This window comes from Camelus bactrianus, chromosome 2 (genome assembly GCF_048773025.1).
Source record: "Camelus bactrianus isolate YW-2024 breed Bactrian camel chromosome 2, ASM4877302v1, whole genome shotgun sequence".
NCBI classification, from domain to species: domain Eukaryota; kingdom Metazoa; phylum Chordata; class Mammalia; order Artiodactyla; family Camelidae; genus Camelus; species Camelus bactrianus.
In genome coordinates this window covers 70,652,232-70,678,418 of record NC_133540.1, presented here as the reverse complement: position 1 = coordinate 70,678,418, position 26,187 = coordinate 70,652,232, and the positions used below count along the sequence as shown (strand labels likewise).

Below are 26,187 nucleotides of genomic sequence, written 5' to 3'. Positions count from 1 at the left end.
TCCCTCATGGGTGCTGTTTTCTTGCCCAGCCACTTACTCCCACAAAGGTTAAAAAAAAAACTATCAGCAATCCTTATCTGATCTTAAGCATAAGTAAGGACTTACCGGAATGATTCACTTTGTTGTCTCACTTGAGCTTGATTAACTACCACGAAGGTCAAGCTGTTAGTGCTACTGACTAACACGAGGCCTGGCTCAGCACATCTGCTCGTCAGGCAGGTTTTCCCTTTTAACTCATCTTTAATTCCCCCTCTTGTAACCCATAGCTCATATACCACTTCCTCTGTGTAGCTTTCCACAGAGTATATTCATAACCAAACTTAATGGCTCTGGTTTTGAATGCCTTTGTGTCTGCCTTGTTTACACCCTGAACTCTATCTAGCCTTGTCCTGGAGTATTATCCTACTTGTTTTATCTTCCCAGTTACAATGTCTGTTCTTGAGGATGGTTTTATCACCTTCGCAGCAACACAGTGCCTTATCTAGTCCCTTACTGAGTACACAGTTGGTTACAAGTAAATATTGAATAAATGAACCAGAAAGGGATTTCTCAGAATCTGACCCGAGACTATGGCACTCCATGACTTGTTTATAGACCTCATAAGAAATCAGAAAGAAATATGAAAGCCGTTTCTTTGTCCTATTATTCCAGGATAAGACAGGGAGCCCAGAGTTGGTTGCTTCCAGACTTTCCTTAGTGTCTCCCCCACTTCAGTCTTCCAGTAGGAGGCTATTTCTTAGCTCTCAGCGGGGAATTGCACACTTTATTAGGAGCAGCCAAAATCAAGGTGGCTGGAGCAAGTTGGGCTTTTTATGTTTTGGTTTTGTACAGAATTGTGAGGTTGAGCTTCAGGGTACACAGACACTGCAGACGGAGGAAGACATTCATCTCCTTACTCTATATCGTTCAGTGTGGAAATGGCTCACTTGTCAAAGCACTGAAGTACAACAGTGATGGATGTTTTATAAACATATAGCCATCTAGATGTTTTAGACAGGATTTCGTCTTTCTGTTTGAAAAAACAAAAACAAAAAACCTCTCAGAAGTGTGCTGGTCTTTCAAAGCCACCCTTCAATGAGCATTTAAGGAACAGGGCTATTTTAGCATGACTATGGACTCTGTTTACACTGAGCGCACCAAGATGAAAATTTTGCCAAACTGATAAGCTCTCACAACCTCTCAGATGATCTCCTTCTTCTGCACAAGCTGACTTATTCTAAACAAGTCAAATCCTCCTTTCCTTCTCTCTCTCCAGCCTTAATCTAAAAACCTATTAAGCACTCGGGAATATAAATTCCTGTCTTCTCTCTATTTCCTGTTATTTTCCTTCCTCACCTGAAGTCAACTGAATAAATAAATTCTATCTCCCACAAGTATGAGAAGGCGGTAAAACGCCTATACCTGGGAGTACTCTGTTCAGTCGTTGCAGAGGAGCCTGTGTGCATGGCCCGGGCTTTCATGAACTTAATGTAGGAAGAGTAGGTGCTAAGCGTGAGCGACAGTGGAATCTGCAGGCAGGCTTGTTTGGCAGAACACTGCTGAAGGAGACTGGAGACCTAGGTTTGAGCGTTCAAGTCTCTTTCCTGCTGCTAAATAATGCAGGTTTTTCAACTAATCTGTACCTTAGTTTTCCATCTTTGCAAATGTGATCTGTTCCTCCTCTCACTCCCCAACTGTTTTTTTCAACAGTTTTAATTAAGTTATTTTTCAATGCCCCGTCACCTATAAACTTCTATATCAACTACACAAATGTGGTATCTTATTAAACAAGGTCTGGGATAAATGATAAAAAATGTACATATTTGTGTAGATTACTTAATAAAAGAAATCCTAGATTGGAAGACAGAACTGGAAGGAAACTCTTGTTTTGCTTTTTCTCTCTCACCTTGTTTTTCTAGTCCCATCTTTCTTTCTTAGTCCAGCTCACCATCACACCAGCAATTTGATGTGCCGACTTCCACAAAGTATTTGTTTGACCCCATTAGTTCTCTGATCCTCTTAGGTCCTCCACAAGCTCCTGTCATGTAAAGACAGTCAATTTATTTTTAATGGCTTTCTCCTCCACCCCTACACACACACAATTACTCACTCCACACACCCCTACCACAGCCCTCATTTCTCCAACCCTGATCTTTTAGCCCAAGGGAAAGGTTGGAAAGCACCAGATGCCCCAGGTCAGGGGAAGTCGTGGGGAAGGCAAGGGACGAGATCTGCAGCCAGTTGGCTGGGCTGCTTTTTCAGATGATGATTGCCATTTTCTGAGAGAGATGCTGCAGAACTCTCCACATTCACTGCTGAATGGAGGGTGGGAAGCACATTTAAAAAACAGCTGGGCATTTGCAACCCAAGTGGCTATGAATAAGACCTGACTCTGAGCAATAGTACATGCATTTTATATATGCTTTTAGCTGACATTTCTCAAAAAAAGAAATATACCTAGTTGGGAATATAGGATAATTTATCTGAATGATACAAAAAAATATATTTTTTAAAAAATCCACAGACCTAATGTACTGGAAAGAAGGAAAACATCTCTTTTGGGAAACTTTCAGTGATTAATAGACACCTGGCCCCCTGCTCTCTATTTTGAAGAGCCAGGATTTTTTATTTTAGTTAGATTCATTAGAATCTCCACTGAAACAATGACCTTACACCTTATTTCCACAGTAGTGTTTCATTGGGTCTTCAAATAGGCTATTAAATTAGCGCTACTGTTATTTCTGATAAATTCTTTCTCTCCAGTTGTTTCTTTCCACTAGGAATAATCTGATACTTTGATTAATGTTTTGAGCTCCTTAAAAGACCTTATAGGGAAAAAATTACAAATTACTATTGATTCTTCATTTGAATGCACACTGTATTTTATTTGGGTCATTGTTTTATGTAGTAATATTATGTATTATTGTATCACAGCTTGTTAGTGGTCCAGATGTGAGGTAGTGATCAATGGTTCAATGTCAGCCTTGGAGGGTATATTGAATGAAATTTTTCTGTAACTCAGTGCTGGCCCTGATTCTGATTAACATTTTCAGTGTTAGTTTGAAGTATGGAATAGGGAGTAAGCTTATTAAATATGCAGATTACTTTATATTGAGTAGGGGTGATTATTGACTAGAACCACACTGTAAGAATTTGTAAGGACCTTGACAAATTAAACAAGGTGACTAGAAGTAAGATGAAGTTTAATAAGGACAAATATGTGATAATTCACTCAGAGATGGAAAGATCAAACTCTGGGGGTGGGTGTGTGTGTGTGTGTGTGTGTGTGTGTGTATGTGTGTATCTGTGACAGTTCAAAATTAGAGGATGAAGGCAGTTTCAGAGTGAGTCATCTGTCAATTACAAATTTGGAATGTAGTATTGGTGTTTATAAAGAAAGTGACCCAAGTCACCTAGCAGTATGAAAGTCGTTCAGAGCTTTTAAACCACCATGATCTATTTATAAGGTCCGTAAATTACACAAAAAAATTGCAATAGAAGAGAGAAAAGATGGCTTAGTTAATTACAAAGTAAAAATGGGAGTAATAGATCCTGTGAGTAAAACTAAAGGGATTTAGTGTTTAACTCAGCAAAGAGAAGGCTGAAGGATGAAAATGGAAAAGAAACATTTTATTGCATAAAGAAATAGTGTCCCAGAGGTGGTGAGTACCTGTTATCCGTTTGGCTGAGGACAAAATGAGAGGCTTATGTGAAATAGGAGGATTTTAGGTTAGGCATGAATAAAGACTGCCTGGTATTAAGTTTTCTAAGTCATAAAAATGCCTTACGAAGAAAAATAAAGTCAGTTTTGGAGGCTGGCTTCTGTGCCTCAAGGAATGTAATTGAATTATGAGATACCTCCAGAAACTCTTTCAATTCTCTGATGTTATGATTGTATTAGGATTCTTTCTTAACATCATTTTGAAATTTGTTGATCCTCAGGGAAATTCATGGGCATTAGTCAAGTCCTTTCTGTATTTTCAATGATACAGGAACATAAAAATCCACTAGTTCTACTGTTGAAGTTTATCAGATTATTTGAGGATATTGTTCTAACATGAATTTTATAATTAGCTGACAATCACTGGTAAACTTAATGAATTTAGGATAATTTCATATTTGTTCATATTGTCCTATCTAAATAAATATTGCATCTATTTCATGGTATATAAGAAAGAAACTGCACAGGAAATTGCAGAGCAATTGAATTCACAGACTACTGGGTCTTTTACGATGGATTCTCGCTTAATTAGTGTATGTATCTATATCTATACATACATACATAGATCATGAAAGACTGTTTTAACTAATAAGCCTCTTAAAATAGAGAACAGGTCATAAATGATCATTCTGTCAGCAAGCAGGTGGGAAAATACAATGTCTGCCACATATCAGGATTCATGACATGACAGAATTAGTTCCAAGTAGTAATGTGGATTGTCAACAAGTCAAGCAAGACAATCGGATTTCAGATGACTATTTTCTTATATTTATATAACATTGTTATTTTGGAGAGAGTTTATCAATCATCTTTATTAATATGCGTCACAGCAGCAAGGACAGAGTGTTTCCACCTTCCTCTGGGTTCTCTAAAATGACCTATCATATCTGCAAGTCTGAATCAAATTCTGAATGTGTGTGGGAAATGCAGGTTTCTCCAAGTGCAGGAGGATGTCCCCTGCATAGTCCATGACATCCATCTTTCTCAAGTGCATCTATTTTATAAAAATTCAGTATTACCTGTGACCATCCTATCTATACTATGTGGCAGGTAGGGCTGCCCCTGACTACTTTCGAGGGGGTGAATATATTCCTAAATCTCTCAGGAAAGACTTGAAAGTCACCTTCTGGGCTGTGATCCAGCATGCCTATCAATCCACCATGTAGGGACAGTGTTTGGAAGAGAGCAGTGTCCTCTTCACAAGTATTGCTGCACACTTTCTAGACCAAGCACACTTGGAATCCATGGATATTTAAATAGTTCTTAAAAATAGATCAAATGATTATTCTAAAGAAGTTCAGAGTACAAAGACCTGACGCTGTCTTTCATCTCATTTGCCCTGTTGTACCATATAAGGGCAGGTGTGAGGGCATGTGAAGAACTAAGACAGAAGCGGGGAGAGGGACAGAACAGAGGGATTGGAAAGGATGCACCGCTTAGGTTTTATTCGAGCATCCCACACGGAGCCATTCTCATCTACCGATCTTCCTCTATAAATCCTCCATATTCTTTGGTCCTCGTATGGCCCCTCTTATAAAGCACCATCTTCTCCAGGGGGCCTCCCTATCTTCACAAGGAATTCTAGCCCTCTGCCCTGCCTAATATCATTCTAGCTTGTTGGCCTCAGACTTCAAGCTTCTGCTGTCCTGAGAAGGAAAAAATTCTGGCACCAGAAGAGGAAGTAAGACACAAACACTTTAGTGCTAATACTTTCTCTCCACTAGAGATAGCTGTGGCTGGGTCCCTCCTGAGTTACCTTGCCCCATAAATTATACTTGTATGCTATACAATATAATCTTCTATGAAAGAACTGTATTTCTTTCACTAATGTTACTTTGACTTTAATCTTTTTAAAATAAGAAACCTAGCACCATTGGGCTAAAGAACAGTCAACTCTTTCCTGAGCCTGCTTTCATCAAACAGTGGAAGCCCTCATGCACTTAAAATGACTCTCACTGAGCTCTTCAGTGTGGACTGAGACATTTGCACACCAAATTTTCTTCTGAATCAGGGAGTGTTTGAATCCTGCTTACCTCCAACCATTTACCCTTGATACCCCCTTTATTTTATCAGACTTCCTTTCCAAACAGTTTGGAAAACTTCACTGAGGAAAAGAAGCTACTGAGATTCAGTATGTGATTTCTCAAAGCACGAGTGGCCATTGGCTACACTGCAAATGAGAAGATGGAAAGCCTTTTCATTTGCTTTTCCTGCTCTCCTATAAGTAGAGCATTCCTATTCCCAAGACTTCTTCCACTTTATGAAAATATTCAACTCTTGAAAGAAAAAAACCCTACAATTTAATTTTCTTAATAACACTCAGTATTACCAAAGGTGACTATTCTCTCTTTGTTTTGGTGCTTACCTCTTCTTCAGCTATTAAAACCATGAATTATTTTATATTTTTAAATCATTTCAGTTAACAGAGTTAGTTGAGTAGTTTTCTTCACTGTTTCAGCTTGCTTCTGGTATTTTAGTCACTCATCAAACCAACCACTGCTTGTCGGCTATATTTCCACACTACACAGATAAGTGTTCCTCTCAGGGGTAGACGTTCCACTTTCTACTGGGTCTTCTGTCTACCGGACTCTTGTACTATAACCTCAGCTTTTCCAGATTTTTCTTTCATTCTTATTTGTTTAATTGTTCTTTTTATTTGCCTTTCCTCTGAATGTATTTATTTTACATCCATGACAAAATGTCTTGTCAAGCAATTCACTGGCGATCTGATATAGCTTTTGCAGCTGATTTTGATACAGGGGAAATGTCCAAAGTTGTCTTTTAAAAAGTCTTTTTTTAACTACAAAATACTGCTGGCCATGATTAGTCACCCACAGAGTAGCTAGTAACATACAGTAAAAATCCCATTTTTGTGCAGTCCTAGTTTAGTGGGAATGCTGGTCTTTAGGATGAAAGCATTATTCTAGTAAAGAAGAGTCATCAAAACAAATGAGCCTCATTGATTGCTATTTTCCACACCCTGGGCTAGGCTCTGAGTTTGAAGGCGAAGATAGATAGAGGGATAGATGGATGGATGGATGGATGGATGGATAGATAGATAGATAGATAGATAGATAGATAGATAGATAGATAGATAGATAGATAGAGTCAGCAGTATGTATTCTGATGAGGCAAACAAAGAAATAAAATTTCAAAACACAATGCTAAAATTTGAACATATTCTAAGTGTTAGAAGAGCCCTGAAGAGGCAGCTGAGTTTAAGCTTGAAGGGAAGAAATTCACCAGGAAGACAAGGAAAGATCTTATGCTGAGAAAACTCCTACCACGCGAGGAATGATGAAGTGGTATGTTTGCCCTATAATGTGAATACAGTGAAGAAAATGGTTATTTTTGAAGATGGTAAAAAAAAAAAGTTTTTAGGGCAAATTTTTGAAGGATCTTGAATGCTATGGAGTTTGAGTCATTTTCTAAGGGTGGTGGAGTATAGAGGAAGTATTTAAATAAGGCAAGAACAGAATGAGATTTGCACATCAGAAACAGCACTTTAGCTGTGGTGGGGAGGGTGGATTAGATGTAGGTTGGAGTAGAGACAGGGAAAAAATTTAGAAATAATCTTCTAGGTAGAAATGATGAGGGTATTAGCAATGGAAAGGCAAAGGTAGTGACAGATTTGCAAGATGTAGGAGGTAAAATGTGTACAACTTGATGAGAGATGAAATGGGCTCGGGGAGTTAGAGAGAAAGGCCACAGGTGAGAAAGGGGTTAGCTAAGAATGAATCTAACTGGTAGGACAAATAAAAAGATGGCAAGTCTAGAAATTATATTAGAAAACAAAGTAACAACAATAACAGTAATAAGTTAATGATTGCAACTACCAGTAATTGAGCACTTAAACAGTAAGTGTCATATTAAAATCTTCTTCAAACCTCCAGATACCTTATTATAAAATTATCATTTCCCCTGTATAATAGGGAAAGGAATTGCAGTTTGGAGAAGTTTAAATAATTTGTTCAAGAACTGAAACTCAGATCTTTACATCTTCAAAACTCATGTTTTTAGAAACGAAGGGTTGTCCCAGTGCATAACTGTTGGGAGCACCTCTGTGTGGTAGGCCTGCCTCACCTGACCACCTCAATCCATTGTCCAACACTTTTTTCTGCTTCTTGGATCTCAGTGACACTAATGCTCACTCTGCTGGCCCTCTATTATGGTACATAGTTGGTTTTTTAAGTGTCAAATTTTGAAGCACTTTTTGTGCTTGGAAAACCTGTCTCTGTGCCCTGCCCAGGACAACTCTCAGCTACTGCAACCAGTGAACTGCAGTGGGCACCAGGCAGTCTCTGTATGTAGTTGCTAATGGGCCCTTGGAGCCCCAGCAGTATCTGCTCTTTGGCAGTTGCTGAAATTGGCATCCAGAGAAGGAAATTGGGGAGAGGTTATGGGGGTAAAACATGAACTGAGTTGGAGGACACTTTTAATATACCCCTATGTGTCCGTCTCTCTCTCACTGTCAGCCCCTTTGGCTGAAGCACGCAACGCCTATCCTATCAACCATGTTCCATTTTTTCCCCCTGAAGAAAAATCCTTCTAATGTGATAACTTGAGTTGACGTGTTCTATTCCATTAAAAATGGGATTCGAGTTAACATTCCCCAGAGCTAGAGCTTGCAGCTCACTCTTGTCATTTGTTGGTGTGCATTCCACACCACCGGGCTCAAATGTTAAAAGAGAGAAAGAGGGAGGGAGGGAAGACGGAAGGAAGGGAGGGAGATGCACGGAGAAGAAAGGTTTATGATAGTTTTATTTTAAAGTTTGTATAGGTAAGAGCTATTCTCTTATTAAAGGAAAACAGGTAAAAATATGAATGAAAGTTCACTGCAGAGGGGATAGGAATTAGATTTTTAACTACTTGATAGCTTTAGAAATGTAAGTAGCAACACATTCACTATAACACAGTATCATTAACAAAGTCATATAAGTGTCCCAAAGAATTTGCTGTGAAGAAAGTTATGACCATTTAGTATCAAAGTTTCATACATTCTTATACTTAGAAAGGACATGAGACATTAATTCAACTCCAATTCATGAATTTCCTCTTTAACAGAATAAAAGGTAATCCTGCCATACGCCAAAAAAAAAAAAAAATCCATTGGAAATCATTAAATAGGACATTATGAGGAGAGGAATCATTGTAATAATAATCTTTATATAAGGACAATAGATAACTTGATCAAATGCTGATGTGACAGGTCCTCTAATCATCACTCTTTGGGGAGGGCACTGTTACTCTATCCACTTATGGATGAGGAAAGATACATTAACAGGGATGCCTAACATCATACAGCTCACAAATAATAGACCTGCTTGACTTTAAAATCTAACCTAATATCAAAGCTGTGCTATCAGATACAGCTAATATCAGACTATCACATGTATCAGAATTAATTTTCAATGCCTGAAGGGTTGTAAGTTTATTCTTCTCATGGAAAGAGTTTGTAATCAGCCTAGATCCACCCAAATTCCTAAAATTTCCTTCCACAGAAGTACCCTTAATCATACAGTTTCTCAGTGTATGTAATGTTCATGTAAGTAAATATCACTTACCTATCAGACAGTGTTGTTTAGTACCTGTGGGTTGCTAGTCATATGGGACCCTGGTACAAGAAACAGAAGAAGAATCTCAGTAAGATGTCGAGAAAATAAGGCTGATTAGAGTGGCAAAGCATTTGCTTTCTTTTATCATTCACCACTTACAGCTATAGACACTCATTTTTTACTCTGTGTGCATGAATTGGGTTTGGGGTTGGGAAGGGACGGCTCAGGTGTTTGAGATGCGCAGAGTGATCATTTGCTGAGTTTCCTGTAAGTGTATGTTGGTTTTGTATGGGTAGGTAAGAAACCGAATATATTAGTGTGTATGAGTATATTCACAGCTAACTCTTTTCTAGAATGCTCTAGGTTTCCCGTTTTTTCTGAGTCTTGGGTAAACGTTGCAGATTGTTAAAAGAAATGTCAGTATTTGCCAAGGTAAACTTATGTATTAGGTGCTTATTGACTATTTTATAATTGTTTTGCATTTTACAACAATGAGTTGGCATGTCTAAATAATATCCTCTCAGATGTTGGCCTTAAGATAGAATGTCTCTGAGGATTACCACTTGTGGAATAACCTACTTGATTTCTCTTAGGGCTTACAATATAGGCCGTAGCATTTCTGCTGATCTTGCTGTAAAATCTTATGAGCATGAAAATAGCAAAATCACTGCTTATAATAGGCACCCTCCTCTCTTTTGGGCTCCTCAAACAGCCTTCTCTTTCTGTAAAAAGCTATTTGTGCTCACTTCATTTTGCCTCATCTTGTTTTTGCCACCTTTGCTGTGCTGTCTTGGTGTACTATAATGGAATGACACTGAATCAGACAAGCTGTAATTTTTATTGCAAGCATATCTCAAGGCAAATTTATAAGCTGAACTTGATATCAGAAATGAAGCGAGAGGGAACATGCCTTTGTTCTAAGTTACAAAACGCTCTGCTAAATTTGAAATATGTTGAAAATATACTTCCTTTTCCTGACACAAAGACTTCACATAAGCAACATATTACGACGTGACTTTAAAATTCTTTTATGTGTACAAAGTAGTTTCACCATCTAAAAAACTACTATAATGCTGTATTCAGGTTTCAAGCTAATGTTTAAGGTGATATTATGTCACAGAAACTAGATTATATTAAAGATCCTAATACTTGATTTCAGTTTTCTTTTCATGGAAAGCTAAGAGGTAGCATTAATTTATTTAACAGTATTTTACTAGTATGACTACTTGATCAAGCCAGTCATATATTTAGATACAGGCAGAAACATTTTTCTTCCCTAGACTATGATCTCGCCAGGTTACAACCTTTTAAAAGTGATGATCAGTACTGATTGCCAGAACTAAGCAACAAGTGGCCAGTCCTGTCCTGGGAGGGCTTCTGATGAATCCTAGCATGGCCTTCTCCAGCCATGCACCTTCAGGTTCTAGAGAGTGCAAGCTCTGTACATCTGCCTAAACTTGCCCCTCATATTTGTAGACATTGAGCCCATGAGGCCCATCATAACCTGTATGGATATGTTTCTTTTCCTTCTCCTGTGTTACCAGTTTAGAGCATCACTAAACAGTGGGGAATATGTTAAAATGTTAATGTTTTGAATATAGTTTTACTTCTACTACTGGAAACAGTAGTAAATAAGAAACAAATTCCTCTTTTGAAACAAAATTCTTATAGCTATACTACTACCAAGATAATTATGGTATGTCCCGGGAGCCAATGCCCTGTCACTCTGCTAGTAGGTTGTACAGTAGCCCCATGTAGCTAACATTTATTCCTGCCTCTGCCCTCAATTATTCACGTATACTGTCACTTTATCTTTTACGAATGGTACAATTAGCTCAACAGTTGTAGAATATTCCAGAAAATTCTTCCCTTCAAATAGTAAATTTTAAGTGTATCACTTTATGCAGCAGAAGTGTAGAGCAAAAAGAAATTATCACAGTATCACTCATTTCCATATAATATGTAGTATACATCAAGCACATAAAACTCAGCAAAATGTAGATTAAATTTTGCTGAGAGTTACCATTAGGAATTGGCACAAATAGTCCTCTAACAAATACGGCTCATAATGTATCGTTTACAACAGTTTTGCACATGATGGAAACTGGTGACCTGCAAGAATATTCCCAATACACTTGCCCAATGCTAGTGCTAGTTGCAAAGACCCCCAGGAAATCATCAGCAAACGCCATCTGGAAACAGATCAAAAGGTCAGAGGTCTCCTAACATGAGATTCATGGCCCATGGTTATGGAGGGCTGGTAGGTATTTATTCTTGTTCAAAATATGCTATGGTGTTTCAAAGCATCTGCTCCCATTCTCAGAGGTTAGTGAGTTTGAAATGTGCCAGCATCTAATTTTGAATAGTATGCCAAAAATACGTATTTGTTCTTAAATGCCAGTCATTAGAGTTGAGCTCCTACACAAATTCAGTGAGTTCTGGTGAAGAAGTGATTGGTTCTCCAAGTTAGAAAGTATAGAGTGACTCAGAAATTCAAATATAAGGAGACTGACCACCAATTTAGAGACGAATAACCTGGGACAAGTAGATATCATCTGTAACTCAAAGATTGATTTGAAAATCCCAGAGCATTGTTCTGTAAAAGAGAAAACTGAAAACATATTCAGCTTTCCAGAAGAATGAAATTTATTCTGTTTGAATCCAAATGGAAGTCTCTCTCTCTCCCTCTCTCTCTCTCTCTCACACACACACAGATAGACACAAGACACTTAAAGCCAATCTAGCAAAAGAAATGTAGAAATAAGAGTCAGTATCTTGCAGTAGAAATAATATGGTTTTTGGAGCCGGTCAGGTCTATGTTTGAATTCTGTCTTTATCCCTCACTGACTGTGCCACACTGATCTAGTCCTTTATTCTCCCTACTTAGGTTTCTTGTCTATAAAATGGGTGAAATAGTTCTAAACATGAGGCATTGCTGGAAGGATAATGTATGCCAGTTGCCTAGCAAGTATGTAATAGCCACTCAATAAGTGATGAATATTACAAGTATGAATTTTTAAGTATACACCTACCCAAAACATGTTGTTTATGCAAAATGTAATTATTTTATAAAAACATTTATGACTTGCCACCTAAAAAAACATAGGCTTGAGGCTTATAACACATCAAAAATTTTAAAAAATTAAATGATTATATGATTATCTAGCAATATAATTTAATTTGTCTTTGCTTTGATGGATTGCTAGATTTTTTTTTTTTTTTGGCAGAGAAGTTTACCAAAAAAGCATTGTCCTATCACCAGAAATTTCCACCTTTCCTTCAACAATGATTTTTGTCTTGTCATGTTCCATGCAAGTGCCACACACCCTTATAGTATTTCTCCTTATATATTACATCTTAATATGAAGAAAGAACAAAATAAGAAAACAATTTGAGATTTGTATTTACATGTTTTACTTTTTGCTTCCACTTGAAAATATTCAGTACTCTTTCCTGTGTCTCCTCTGCTCCAATTATCAAGGTCTCTCCAGGACCTTTCCAAGCAAACCGATATCCCTTACGGGACGGTCCTGGACTCTGCAGTGTATGAGCATGTTCGCATGAAGGGAATGAATCCTTTCGAGAGGGACAGCATGTACTCCCAAATGTGGCGGATGATCAACCGAAGCAACGGATCAGAGAATAACGTTCTGGAGTCCCAAGCCGGCATTCAAAAGGTATGGCCATAGTTTTTCACTCAGAATCTACTGCTTTTCCCCCCATATTGGAATTGCTAACTTGAGTTTAATTTACTTCCTTCTTAAAATTTTAACTTTAACATAGAGTTTTCAGTTAAATTATACCTTCTACCGATTTAAAGATTTTGAGGTGATGCATTGCACCAGTAGAGAGAATTCAAAGCTTTCTGCGGTGTATCTAATGGATCCTTTTCCCATGGAATTCCAAAGCTAGAAAACATGACTTGGTGTTTTGTTCAGAACAGCGTCAGGGATTTATACACATGAAGACTTGAAAAGGCTTCTAAAAATCTCATTCCAAATACTATTCAGATTATCCAGTTTTTTCAAATGACTTGGTATTTTCTACACTGCACTTGTTTTTAGATGGAAACTTTATCTTTACTTACAATTATGTGAAGTTCTCTGCGTGAAAGCTAATCTTGTCAACAAATACATTTTCTACAGATGTCTGTTTCTATTTCCAAAAGTGAAAATCTTTGTTTATATCTGATTTTTATATAACCATCATTTAGAAGTTATTTTAAAAAAAAAACATTTAGAAAGCAGTCTTTTGTGTAAAACACATGAGGCTAATTTTCATTCTGGGCTGTGGTTTATAAACATGTATACAGAAGTAACTCTTTCTTCCTCGGGATCCATCAAAACCTCCATGAGAGAACTGATGATGTTTTTTTAAAATTATCCCAGTGGTTAGCACAGTGAAAATCATCAGAATTGACGTTCAACAAGTAAGTATGGGATGAATGACTGAATGACCAGTAACAGCACCAACGGTGGCATACATCTTTTCTCCATAACCTTTCACAGCAGAATAATTTGGATTCCAAGTCAGAGTTCCTTGTTGAAAAGGCAAACTCAATGATTCCATGTTGGAGAACGCTCTGATAACTATAAAAAATTATTCTGCCACAGGGTCTAGCATTATTCTATGCCTTTTCATATGATATCCTTTATCTGCTACCACTATTGCTATGGTTCCCTAGAGTCAGCCTAGTAATTTTTGCAGTAACTATATTGATACCATTATTTTAAAAAACTGATAATGCTGGCAGAAACCTCTTTCCAAGTACTAATGATGCCTTTAAATAAGTGAATGCCCTTGAAATGTTAGCAATGGCCTCTAACTCCTTTACCCTTGTTATAGTAATCCCACTTTCCTAGAGCCCAGGTATTGATCCTAAAATAGTTCTTGCTTCTGTCAAGAGGCCCATTGGTTCTTAGAAGTTCTCCATGGTATCTTCCAGTTCCTGAGGGCCTGGGAAGGGCAGTGGAGAGTGTGTGAGTGAAGGGACCTGTATGTTGTCTGAGGGAGAGAGAAGGGTAGATTTTAGGATTTACTAGGTACTCACAGGATGTGAACGAATTTAAGCCTCAGAAAATATTATAAATGGTTTTTGGAAGAGTTACTTTCCTTCTTATTGTCTACTGTTAAAAAGAATGTTGTTTTCTCGAGGATAAGTATAAGTTGAAGTCCATGATTTGTGAAGAACTTGTGTTTACAGGGGATTGTCATGATTCATTTTTATCTGTCAAGAAGATCACTATAGCTGATGTTTGGAAATTGGTAAGAGTATGAAAAGAATGGAAATAGTGAGGCCATAAGAGACTGGTAACTTTCTGAGGTAGCCAGTCAGGTAAATAAGACCTTGTTCTATGCTTATGGTCTTACACACACACACACACACACACACACACACACACACACACACACCATTACCCTTCATTCTTTATATTAATACAAACTGGTTACATTTCCTACATCCTGGTGTTTCCAAAATAATATATAAATCATAAAGATATAGGACATCAACTGCTACACCGAAGATTTAAGTAGTCATAGATGTAAGATATTCATACATATCTTCTAAGGTCTTCAGTGTTCTTTATGAAAACTTCTTTTCCAAGTTATGTACATACAGGTTCCTACATTTTCTGAGTTTTTTATTTTTTACCTTTATGTTATTTAACCATATGGAATTTAACTAGACATTTGTGTATATGTAAAAATAAACAGTAAATATCCATACTGAGACAATTCCAATCCAAGATTCTGTGAAGTAGATAGAGGTGTTTTAGACTCAGCTACTGACCATTTTGCAGCATGTGCTGAGAAATTTTACTTATTCTTTAGGCTTTCATGTTTCTTTGTCTTTAAATATGTAGCCATTCCATTGCCTTTTAACTTGGGCTAGTGTTTCTTATGCTGCGTTTAAATGTCATACTTTGTCTTAAAGAAATTATTATGAAGACTGGGAAGAACTCTGGTCTTAGAAAAAAACTATCCGGTTTTCTTTCCTGGTTCTTCCAGTTCTTAGCTGTATAACTTTGAGGAAATCACTTGGTTTCTCTAAGACTCATGTACCATGTGTGAAATTATCACAATGTAAGAGTTAAAAGCCTGTGCTTTGTAGGCATACAACCTGGGTTTGAATCCAGTTCAATTTTTTAAGTAAAATGTGGAAATGTGATTAGTTGCTTTAGTTACTTAAAATCTCTGGGGCTCAGGGTTTTTATCATGATGATAAGAATTTCTATCTCATATGGTTTTTGTCATTATTTAATGATATATATATATAATATAATATATATATATATGTAGAAGCATCAATAAATAGCATGACTAGAGTAATAAATTTATGAGATGATCCTGAAGTTTACATGAAAGAATGTGTATATATGAGTGATTTGTAATTACAAACCTTTATGATTTGTATTTCCTAAGGTTAACCTAAAATTATGACATAGTAAAAAGATAATGCAATAAAAGAAATAGAGAACAATTTCTATTCCCTGATAGTCTGCTGATAAAAGAGGACTTAAAACTGCAAATCAAGTCCCCAAGTATTTATTATACCACATTTATTAAGTTTTCTGATTTACTAGAGGGGTAGGGAAGAATCCTGTGATTAATTTATAATGGAAAATATCAGTGAAATTTGTCTATTGTATATATTTCTTTCAACCAAAATCAGAGACAGCTGAAAATGGATTAGACAGAGATTAGGTAGTAACAATAAAATGTTTTGGAGTTCAGTTTTCAAGGTCTTGGCCAGCTTTTATTAAAACACAAAGCCAACCAAGCAGCAAACAATAACCTTCTCCCCTGCTCCAGCTCACTGGGGGTTGATGAGATTGAGAACTGTAACACATGAAATGCGGCTCCAATTCTTCCTCTAGCAACCAGTCTGGCGCATCTCACACAGCAGCTTCCTGTTCTCTGTCATTGATTTCTAATTTGTGCAGGCAGAAAAGACCTCCAAGGTCTTTTAAGTCAATATTCCACAAAAGGCCAAACTTCTTCTCTAGCACCTTTGACAGGAGTTCATATGTATAGTAACTGCCTTCCAGGAAAGTCTGCATCACTGTGAAAACAATCCTCCTAATCCAATTGTAACTTTAAATAGATCCCATCAATGTCTCAGGTTGTGCTTGTTCTTAATTGTGTTATTAGTCTCATTAAGTTTCTCTTACTTGAAGATAGACCCTGGTCCCTTCTAACATCTTTGTTCCGCTCATATCAAAGAAACCTGTATAAATGAGGGTTAAGTAAATGAGTTCTGATCTGCTATTCTTAGGAGACATTCACCTGTACCAAACTAGCCTAATTAAACTAGAGTAAATGCGTTTCTGTCTTCTTCTTCCTAGGATATTTTGCATAAGTAGGAAAAAATGTGATTTGAAAAATATAACTGAGTTTTTGATGCATCCATTTGACATTTATTGGGCACATTCTATGAACCAGCCAGTGTTTTGGTCACTGGAGTGAGCATAAATGAAAGCAAAATGCCTTTGTGGACTTTACATTCTAGTAGGAGGCAGACAATAAGATAACTAAAATATGTTGTATTTCAGTAGCGTTAAGTGTTAAGGAGGAAAATGGAGAGAAAGAAGGGGGGTATGGAAAAGGAGATGGTCTGCTTTGTTAGATCAGCTGACCAGGGAAAGCTTCATTAAGAAAGTGACATTGGAACATGATTTGAAGGGAGGTGGGGGAGACAAAGGTGTATACCTGGGTGAAGTGTTTCCAGGCAGAGGGCCAGCCAGTGTAAAGGCCCCCAGGTGGAAGCATGCCTGGATATTCTAAGACTATGAAGGAGGCTAGCTTAGCTCCAGAAATAAAGGATACTATCAGGAGTGTAATGATGCCAGAGGGATAGAAGGCCACATGGCAGGGAAGAGGCATATGCTGTAAGGTCCTGTTACAGCATCATCCTGTGAACAAGCAGCATCAGCATCACCTAAGAGCTTGTTAGAAATGCAGATTCCTAGGCCCCCGAGCCCCTCTGAATGCAGATCTCATTCTGACAAGATTCCCAGGTGATTCATGTGCACACTAAAGTCTGAGAAGTGATCATTCAGGGCCATATAGGACATTCTAAGTGGGCTTTCAGTCCATGTAAAATATGAAACTTAGAAGTATTTTGAACAGAAGAGTAAAATGATTTAACTCATATTTTGACAAATCACATGGGTGCTATATTGAGAAAACCTGAAGGTGACGATGTGAAGCTGGAAACCAGTTAGGAGGCCATGATGGTGACTCGGCAACATTCTGAAAATACACCATTGAAAAAAAAATTTTTTTAATAAAATGAAATGAAAATACAGCATTGAAAACCAATCCCTGTTAAAATGCAAATACATCCTGGGAGACTGTGATTATAAGTAGCCTTTAGCATTAGCACATTAATGGAATTTAGTTTATCAGATTATTTTTGGAGAGATTCGGACACAAGACAGGTAATTTTTGAGAATGAATAGAGAAACTTCTATGTCACAGTTAAGAATCTTACTAAGAATGAAGGATTAGTTTGTTGCACTGAAAAAGAAGTTCCTGGTTAATAAGAGGGCAGTATTCATTTCTTGATAACATGTTATAACTCAGGAGGTGAATAACAAATTATTCTAAAACCTCAGCAATAAAGACTACTAGGGAAAAGAAAGTTGGTATTAATAGGTTTAGAGCTCCTATCCTAGCCAAAGGATCTCAATGGTAACTACATAATACTTCAGACTATGTATTTCAAAGGGGATAGAAACTGATGGTTACTATGGCAACAGGAAGTAGGTAGTGGTGCTGGCAACAGCAGTATTCAGTCAGAGAGATAGCATCAACTTGTAAGGCTGTCTGCTTATGTCCCAGAGCAGTATGCGGGAAAGGAGAACCAACAAGGTCCAAGGTGGGCATCAAAGCTCCAGCCAAGCCACTGGGCTTCAGGGCCTAGCTTAATCCTAGCTGGAAAACTGGAGTATTGAAATGAAAACCAAAACAAAAGACTAATCATATCAAATGGGCCAATAATAAGGATTTTGGAAGACTGGAGCAGAAAAAAATTCCAGACATTATGCAATGGTGAAGTAAGCCTACCCAAGGCATTCATCTCTGGCTGAAAATCTGGATGGACCGAACCTGTTGTTTTACTTACTCATTCAGAACATACTCATTGAGCACCTATTATTTACCAGGAACTGTTCTAGGCATTGGGAGGTATAACAGAACAAGCAAAGCCCTTACTCAAATGGAAATTATATTGTAGTAGAGAGAAAACAATAGATAAGCACATAAATATGTACAATAAAGAAAAACTGGAAGGTAAGAATGAAAGGAAGGAGAAGCAGAAAGGGGGATGTTGCCACCACATAGTGGGTGCTCTCAGAAGGCATCTCTGAGAAAGTGACATTTGAGTAGAGACCTGAAAGAGGACCATTTATGAGCCATGAAGATAGTGGGGAGAAAAGGGGGGCAACAAGTGCTCCAGGCAGAAGGAACATTGCAAAATTCCCGAGGCAGAACCTAGTTTAACAATGTGGCTGGAGCAAGGTGCAATGGGGGGCAGGGGGCAAAGGGGATGGTAGGGCAGAGGATAAGAAATAAGATCAGAATGGGAGTTAGGCAGGATGGATTCCATTAAGAATACTGATGCTTAGATCCCACTAAAGTTCCAGTTGTGTCTTTTTTGAGATATTATTGACATATAATATTATCTTATTTTCAGGGTACAACATACTGATTTGCCACTTGTATATGGTGTGAAATGATCACCACAGTAAGTCTAGTTAACATTCGGCACCATAGATACAAATTTATTTTTCTTGTGATGAGAATTTTTGAGATCTCTTCTCTTAGCAACTTTCAAATACACAATACAGAATGATTAACTATGGTCACCATGCTGCACGTCACATCCCCACTACTTATTTATTTTATAACTGGAAGTATATGCCTTTTGACCCCCATTACCCATTGTATCTCAACTGGGGACTGGGAGGCATCTGAAGGTCTTAAATCCTCTCAGGTGACTCTGATTCACATTAAAATCACAGGTACAATATTTTGAAGCCGTTTAAATGACTTTGGCTTTCACTCTGAGAGAGGAAACCAAGGAAGGGTGGGCAGAAGGGTGACATGATTGGACTTATTTTTAAAGGTCCACTCTAGGTGCTGTGTGGAAAGTGGGGGGGGGGGGGTGCTGGAAGCAGGGAGACCATGAGGAAGCCACCGTAATAATCCAAGTGAGACATGATGGGGGGTGGACCAGAGTGGTTATGGTGGAAGAGGTGAGAAGTGGTTGAACTTGAATATATTGTGAAGGCAGCTCTGACAAGATTTTCTAAAAGACTGAATGTGGAGTATGGAAAAGAGGAGTTAAAGATGAGTCCAATGTCTTTGGCTTCAGTAATTGGAAGAATGAATTTGCTATTTACTGAGATTGAGAAAACTATGGGAAGAGCAGATTTAAGAAGCCAAATGAGAATCAGCCTTTGGCATGACAGATAATAGGAAATGCTTATTAATTATCTAGACAAAGATGCCAAGAAAGTTGCTGCATATGTGAGTTGGATGTTTAAGAGAAAGTTTTAGCTGGAGATAAATGCTTCGGGATGACTGAAATAGAGTTTTCATTTTAAAGTCGTAAGACTCAATAATATCACTATGGATGTGTGTTTACCTAGAGGAGAAAGATGTCTAAGCATCTGTGACAATTTAATATTTAGAGGAGGGAGAGATGAAAAGGGTATAAAAGAGTTAGGGAATGACCAGCCACTGAGGCAAGAGAAAAAAAAAAAAAAAAAACAAGTTCTTATTAAGAAGCTAAATTAAAAAAAAGTTTCAAGGAGATTCAAATGAACAATTGTCAAGTGATGCTCAAAGATCAAGTGTGATGAGGATTAAGAATTAATGATTTATTTTGTAGCCAGTGGTCACTGGTGACCTTGACAAGAGCAAATCTGGGAGAGTGAAAGGAGCAGGAATTATAATTAGATTGGAGAGAAAAAAAAAGAGTGAGAACTGAGACCATGGAGATTCTGAGAATAGGCACTTTTTAAAGGGGGTTTTCTAAAAGAAAGTGCTGAATGTGGGAAGGGTTCCTGGGGTGGGATGTGAAGTTGGGGGAAATTTTTTTTATGAAAGAAAATATGCTATGTCTGTATATTGATGGAATGAAATAGTAAAGAGGGGAAAACTCAAGATGCAGGAGAGACAGGAGAACTACTGGGATTCAGTGCACAAGTGGAGGGTTTGGATTTAGGAACGTAATCCATCCGTAGTAAGAGGAGAGAAGTTAGAGCATACGGCATACATTCAGATAGGTTGGAAGATATGGTGGTGGGAGACCTTGGATGTTTATTTCTGACTGCTTATTTTACTCAAAGAAACGGGAGCCAAGGGCATCACCAAAATATAAGCAGCAAGATAACGGTCCTGGAGATTTAAAGAAAGAGAAGCTAGGAATGGCTGTTCTGAAGAATGGGAGGGACAGTAGACTGGTGAAGTATAATGGAGTTCCTAGACAAGACTAAAAACCTCTTTGAAACAGTGGTCATGATTGTAAGATGGGACCCATCAGCATGATTGTGGGTTTTTCTCTATCCTCTCTATCTTCAGCTGCCTCAATATAAGTGTGGGGTCAAGAGAATAGATTTCACCAGAATTGGTGTTTGCCAGATAAGCATGGTAGACGACAATGAGGGAGTTGAGAATATAGGTAAAGAAATGATCTCTATTATGAATCACAGAATCTGAGCTGTATAGGAAGAAAGTGGTAACACAAGGGAGATTGAGGATACCAAAAGCATGGCATGAACACTGGACTGTGGGTCTGGATAGGACTGAAGGATTGTTGCAGTCAGTGTCAGAAGAACAGGATTGGAAATAATAGGAAGTTGGCTCTGGGATGACACATCTGATATTGAGATGATGAAGAGAGTGCTGGCATTAGAAATGATATGACTTGAGAGTGGGTGGCTGAGGTGGGAGAAAAGACACACTCTTTGGAGAAGGAGAAGCCAAGAGACTGAGAAGTCGAGTACTGGAAAATAATGTCTACGTGAATAATCACATCACCAAGAATAACCACAGAACTAGAATTTGAGGGTGATAGGGAGGCAAGTGATAAAATCTTTCAGCAGGGCTAGAGGAGTGACACAGAGTCAGCAGATGACTGCAGTAAGAATGAGCAGCAAGTAGCAGAGTCTGGTAGCATGAATTTCGAAGCGAGAAAGCTTCAGAGACGAGTCTAGAATTAATTCAGGGGCAAGGAGGACACCTACCCTGATCCAGTCACAGTGGTATGAATGTCATCGAAGAAAAAAATAACCACCACATGAGAAGACCAAAGGCAATGTGGTATCCCCAGAGTTCTGGCAGGTTCCACTTAGCAGAAGAAGGTAAAAGGAGATTTCATAAAACAGACTGAGGGTACAGACAGGGTAACTGTGTGTCCTGGTTTGGGACAGCCTTGATTTTGCCAGGTATCCCACTCTCAAGATTATTCCCATCAGAACAATAAACTGCATCATCGTCTTAGACACAGGGTTCATGGGGACCATAGGATTCCGTAGAGCAGAATGGAAGAGTCTGGAGAGTTGGACAGGGATAGGAAAATTGGTCAAAACCAGGAGGTGCACAGATTCAAATCATTAACAGAGGAGGAGTGACCTGGGAGGCTTGGATTTTTCATGACGACCGCCCTCAGAGACCTAGAAACAGTATGGACTCTAGGCTTTAAACCAATTGGCCAGTTGGTAAGTGTGAGGTGACAGGTGGTGTGAGCATGTTGCCAGGAGCATGGTGACAATGGCGGGGCAGAGACCTGACGAAGAGCAGTCTCACCAGGAGCTGAGAGATTTGATGGCATTGCTGCCTATGGCTGAGGGATGCTGGGAAAGGTAGCAGCTGACTCGCTAGACTGAAGGATAAAGTGGGAACCAAGTTCATAAAAGAAAGAAAAAAAAGACTGTGAATAGAAAACAAATTTCAACTGTTATTTAGTTTTATGTGTAGTAATTTTGGGTCTTATGTCCCTCAAACCATTGTGGAACCACAATGGCCATATTCTCTCCTGGTTGTTCCATTCCCCTTCCCCTTAGAGCTCTATAGCATCACTTGGCACTGAGTAAAAATGCCAAAGTGGATGACAGTTTATGTGCCAGCAGCAGAGAGAGGGAAGAGCTCACTTGAGCTTCAGTAATATACGGGCTAGGGGCATGACCTTAGCACTGGAGTTAGGCCCTTATCACAGAAATGAATAATCAGACTGAACACAACTTGAGGGAAAAACAAGACAAAATACTAAACAGCTTGAGTCTATGAAAATGCCAGGAGTCCTGGGCTGTCATTCCACGGGGCATAGAGATAGCAATGCATTTTCTGTATTTGCCCTTTTGCCAAATGATTCAAACAAATATATGATTCAGTTTAGCACTTCACCCTGCAGCTGGGAGCTCAGATCTCACTGGCATATTTTCTGCTCTCCAGAAATCAGAGTTTTGAGCTCTGTGTCAGTTATCACACAGTGAAAAAGAGAACCAGTGAAAGAATGAAACAACACACAGAGATCATTTCCAGCAGCCCTGCCAACACATTTCTGATGCCTGGGATTGGGTGTTGGTTTTGTTTATTTAGTATTTTTTTTTAACTTACTTTTGTTTCTAATAATCTTCATAGATGTTTGAAATCAATTAGTCTTGATTAGATATTTTATCAAAGAGTAAAGGAGAAAACTGAAACTGTATACTTCTGAGACTCTCCTATGCATGTTAACTTTAGTTATACTATGCCAGGTCTTATAGCACAGGAAGCAATCTGTAAATAAAGATTTTTTCCTCGATGCCCGGGAAATATATTTATCAGTAGATAGATTCTATAAATTAAAGTGAAAATAATAAAGTAGTGTCTTGTGTATATAAAGATGACACTACTAACCCACCATTATCAGAGCATGTACTTTTAAAGTTGCTTTTTTTATATAGTGATTTAATCCATGATGAAAGACGGACTTTCTCCAATTCTTCTTTTAATTAGTTACATTCCATTCCAATTTATCTAGTCATTCACTCATTCCTTTAATCAACAAACATTTATTCAGTGGCTGCTAAGTACTGGAAGCTCTGTATTTTAGGCACAGAGGATGCAGAGGTGGATTCTTTTCATGAGGCTGGGGCAGTAAAATGCTGAATAGCACCTACCCCGCAGAGAGATGTCCACAGTGTTATAAGGACACAGAGAAGGAGAACCGAGCATAGCCTGGGGGATGAGGCTGGTTCACATCACAAAGGCTTCCTAAAGGAAGTAATGTCAAACTTAGAGTAAGTGGGACTTAATCGAGTAAAAGAGAAATAGGAATAAGTAGGATGGGGAAGAGAGCCTGCACAAATGCATGGAGGCAAGCAGAGCAGAGTACCTGCAAGAAATGAAACTTAGATATAAGGTGCTTGTCTTAGTCAGGAGAAATAGGATCAATAGGATACAGGTGCATATAGTTATAATAGATACAGATAGAGATGCAGACACAGACATATATATTCTATATATAGTTTCATGTATATAATGATAAATATCTGTAACCTATGTATATAATTTCATATACATAATACACACATATATGTGTGCATATATGTATATACACATATATATGTGTGCATATATGGGTGTGAATATACGTTTACATATGTATGTGTAAACACACATACCCACACACACAATGACATTTATTATAAGGAATTGGCTCATAAGATTACAGAGTCTGAGAAGTCCTACAAACTGCTGTCTGTGAGCTGGGGACCCAGAAAGCCAATGATGTAAATTCTAGTCCGAGTCCTAAGGCCTGAGAACTAGGAGTGCTGATGGTATAAATCCCAGTCCATGGGCAGGAGCAGGCTGATGTCTTGGCTCAAGCAATCAGGCTGAGAGGGAGGATTCAGCCTTCCTCTAAGTTCCTGCTATACTATTTCTACCTTTCTGTTCTCCTCTCACCCTCCACAGGTTAGATAGTGCTCACCCACGTTGGGGAGAACAGTTTGCTTTGCTCAGTCCACCAAGTCAAATGCCAGTGTCTTCCAGAAACACATTCACAGACACACCCAGGAATAGTGTTTAACCAGGTATCTGAGCATCTCATGGCCCAGTCAAGTTGGTGCATAAAATTAACCAACACAGTGCTCCAGTGCAGTGAAGGGGAAAAGAGATGTAGTCTGTGCTGTGGATCAGAGACACCTACTGGGCCCTGTATCATCTGAACCTGCTAATTGAATGTCAGTTCTTTTAACTAAATGAGCAAAAAGGTGTGAAAAGAATAACCAAAAATATTTGAAAAGGAATTTCTGGATTGGAAAGAAGATATAGCCACTTTGGATCTCAGTTTTCTTCCTTATCTTTAAAACTGTGGAAATGGAATAGATGAATTCTGAGATTTCTTCTGGAGTTAATATTCAATAAGTCTTTGGACCGTATGTTTTCCCACTTTCTTCCCTGAAGTTATCGTAATTAAATTGTATTTTATTTTTTCATTTTTGCCAAAATGATGAATGGAAAATTATTTTATTTTTATTTTTACTTTTCTAATTAATAAGTTGAACACTTCTTCAAATGTATATTAGCTCTTTTACATCGTCTACATATTGCTAAATTATTTCTTTTTCCCCTTTTTCTATTGACTTAATTGTTATTATCAGTTTTATACCACCTTAAAAATATCGATGGTAGTACTTTGTTTCTTTTGTTACTCTACCTTTAGCCCTTCAGGCTTTTCTATTCCAATCCAAGCTCACATCTGCATTTACACTGTCAGTTAAGCAGATGTACTGGCAGGCAAACACGATTTAGTCAGGTCCTAATATAAATCCACATGCCCAAGTGTACACTTCAGAAGACAACATTTCTTTTTGCCAGGCGGTGCTTTCAAAGAGCAGCATTTACTTTTCGAAAAATGGGAAAAGCTAAATGGTTATGTAAATATGCCTCTAAGCTGTCCACTGTTTGCTATCTTCTTCTTTACCCCTAAGATTGTTAACATAAATAAGAATTTTATAAAACTTAGTTCCTTGGTGAAAGGACTCAAAGTTTTTGAAATGTTTTTCTATGGACATTTCTAATTAAGACATTGGACTTTCATGCCGGTGTATTTGTTTCCATTACATTAAGCTGTAGACCTTTAACACATACTTTGAATTTTTAAGGTTTTTTCAGAACCCCTCCTTTCCTCAGTAAGAGAATTAGGAGCCTATGTAAGTTTCATTTATGTTCTTGTGGGTCCCAGACCCTGGATGTCCTTTCATATCTTCAAAGGGTCCCTTCCTCTCACTCTTACTAACATGTTGTGTTCTACTATGATTTTCTTTTTCTCACCTGCTGCCTACACTTCTTCTGCTAAATTTATAAATTTATAAATGCCATGATTAGTAGCATATCCTTTTGCTTTTTCATTTCTCATAATAATTGTCATCTTGGGTATTACAGCTTCTGATTACAAATTTCTCCTTTCTTATTAAACATCTATAGATCTATTATTTTCCACATTTAAATCAATATGTTTGGCAAAATCCTTTAGGGCTCTGTTGTCTGGCATCAACTCAGCCTGAGTAGTACTAAAGTTTCAATGCCTTGATAGTTTTTTGGGGCAATAACTGTATTACAATATAAAACCATACTTCTGTTTGGTAGACAATAACCTGTATTTCTGTGTTTTCGGTTTTCCCTTTATTTCTTCTGTTACACATGATATGAAATACTGGAATGCAAAGGTGAAAAACAGGTTTTAAAAAAGTCCATAACTGAGGATGGAGTTCCTCATTTTATGTCATGAGGAACTGATTTGTGATGTAATCTGAACAAATCACATTAATAGTTTCCATATTTAACACTCAACATACACACTTCTATCTAAATTTCAGCTTTTATTTATTAATTTTAAATTGTGGTAAGATAAAATTCGCTGTCTTAATCATCTTA

The 26,187-nt window shown here is 37.9% G+C and overlaps 1 protein-coding gene across 7 annotated transcripts in view; it reads left to right on the top strand.

Annotated features, from left to right (window-relative positions):
• The window catches only part of GRID2 (glutamate ionotropic receptor delta type subunit 2), a 1,297,966-nt gene that overhangs the window by 1,054,455 nt on the left and 217,324 nt on the right, over positions 1-26,187 (top strand). For all 7 annotated transcript variants that reach the window (XM_074343780.1, XM_074343790.1, XM_010953544.3 and 4 more), the window contains one exon: positions 12,737-12,932. In XM_074343780.1, coding sequence (XP_074199881.1) covers positions 12,737-12,932 — 196 coding nt within the window. The remainder of the gene's footprint in view (positions 1-12,736; positions 12,933-26,187) is intronic.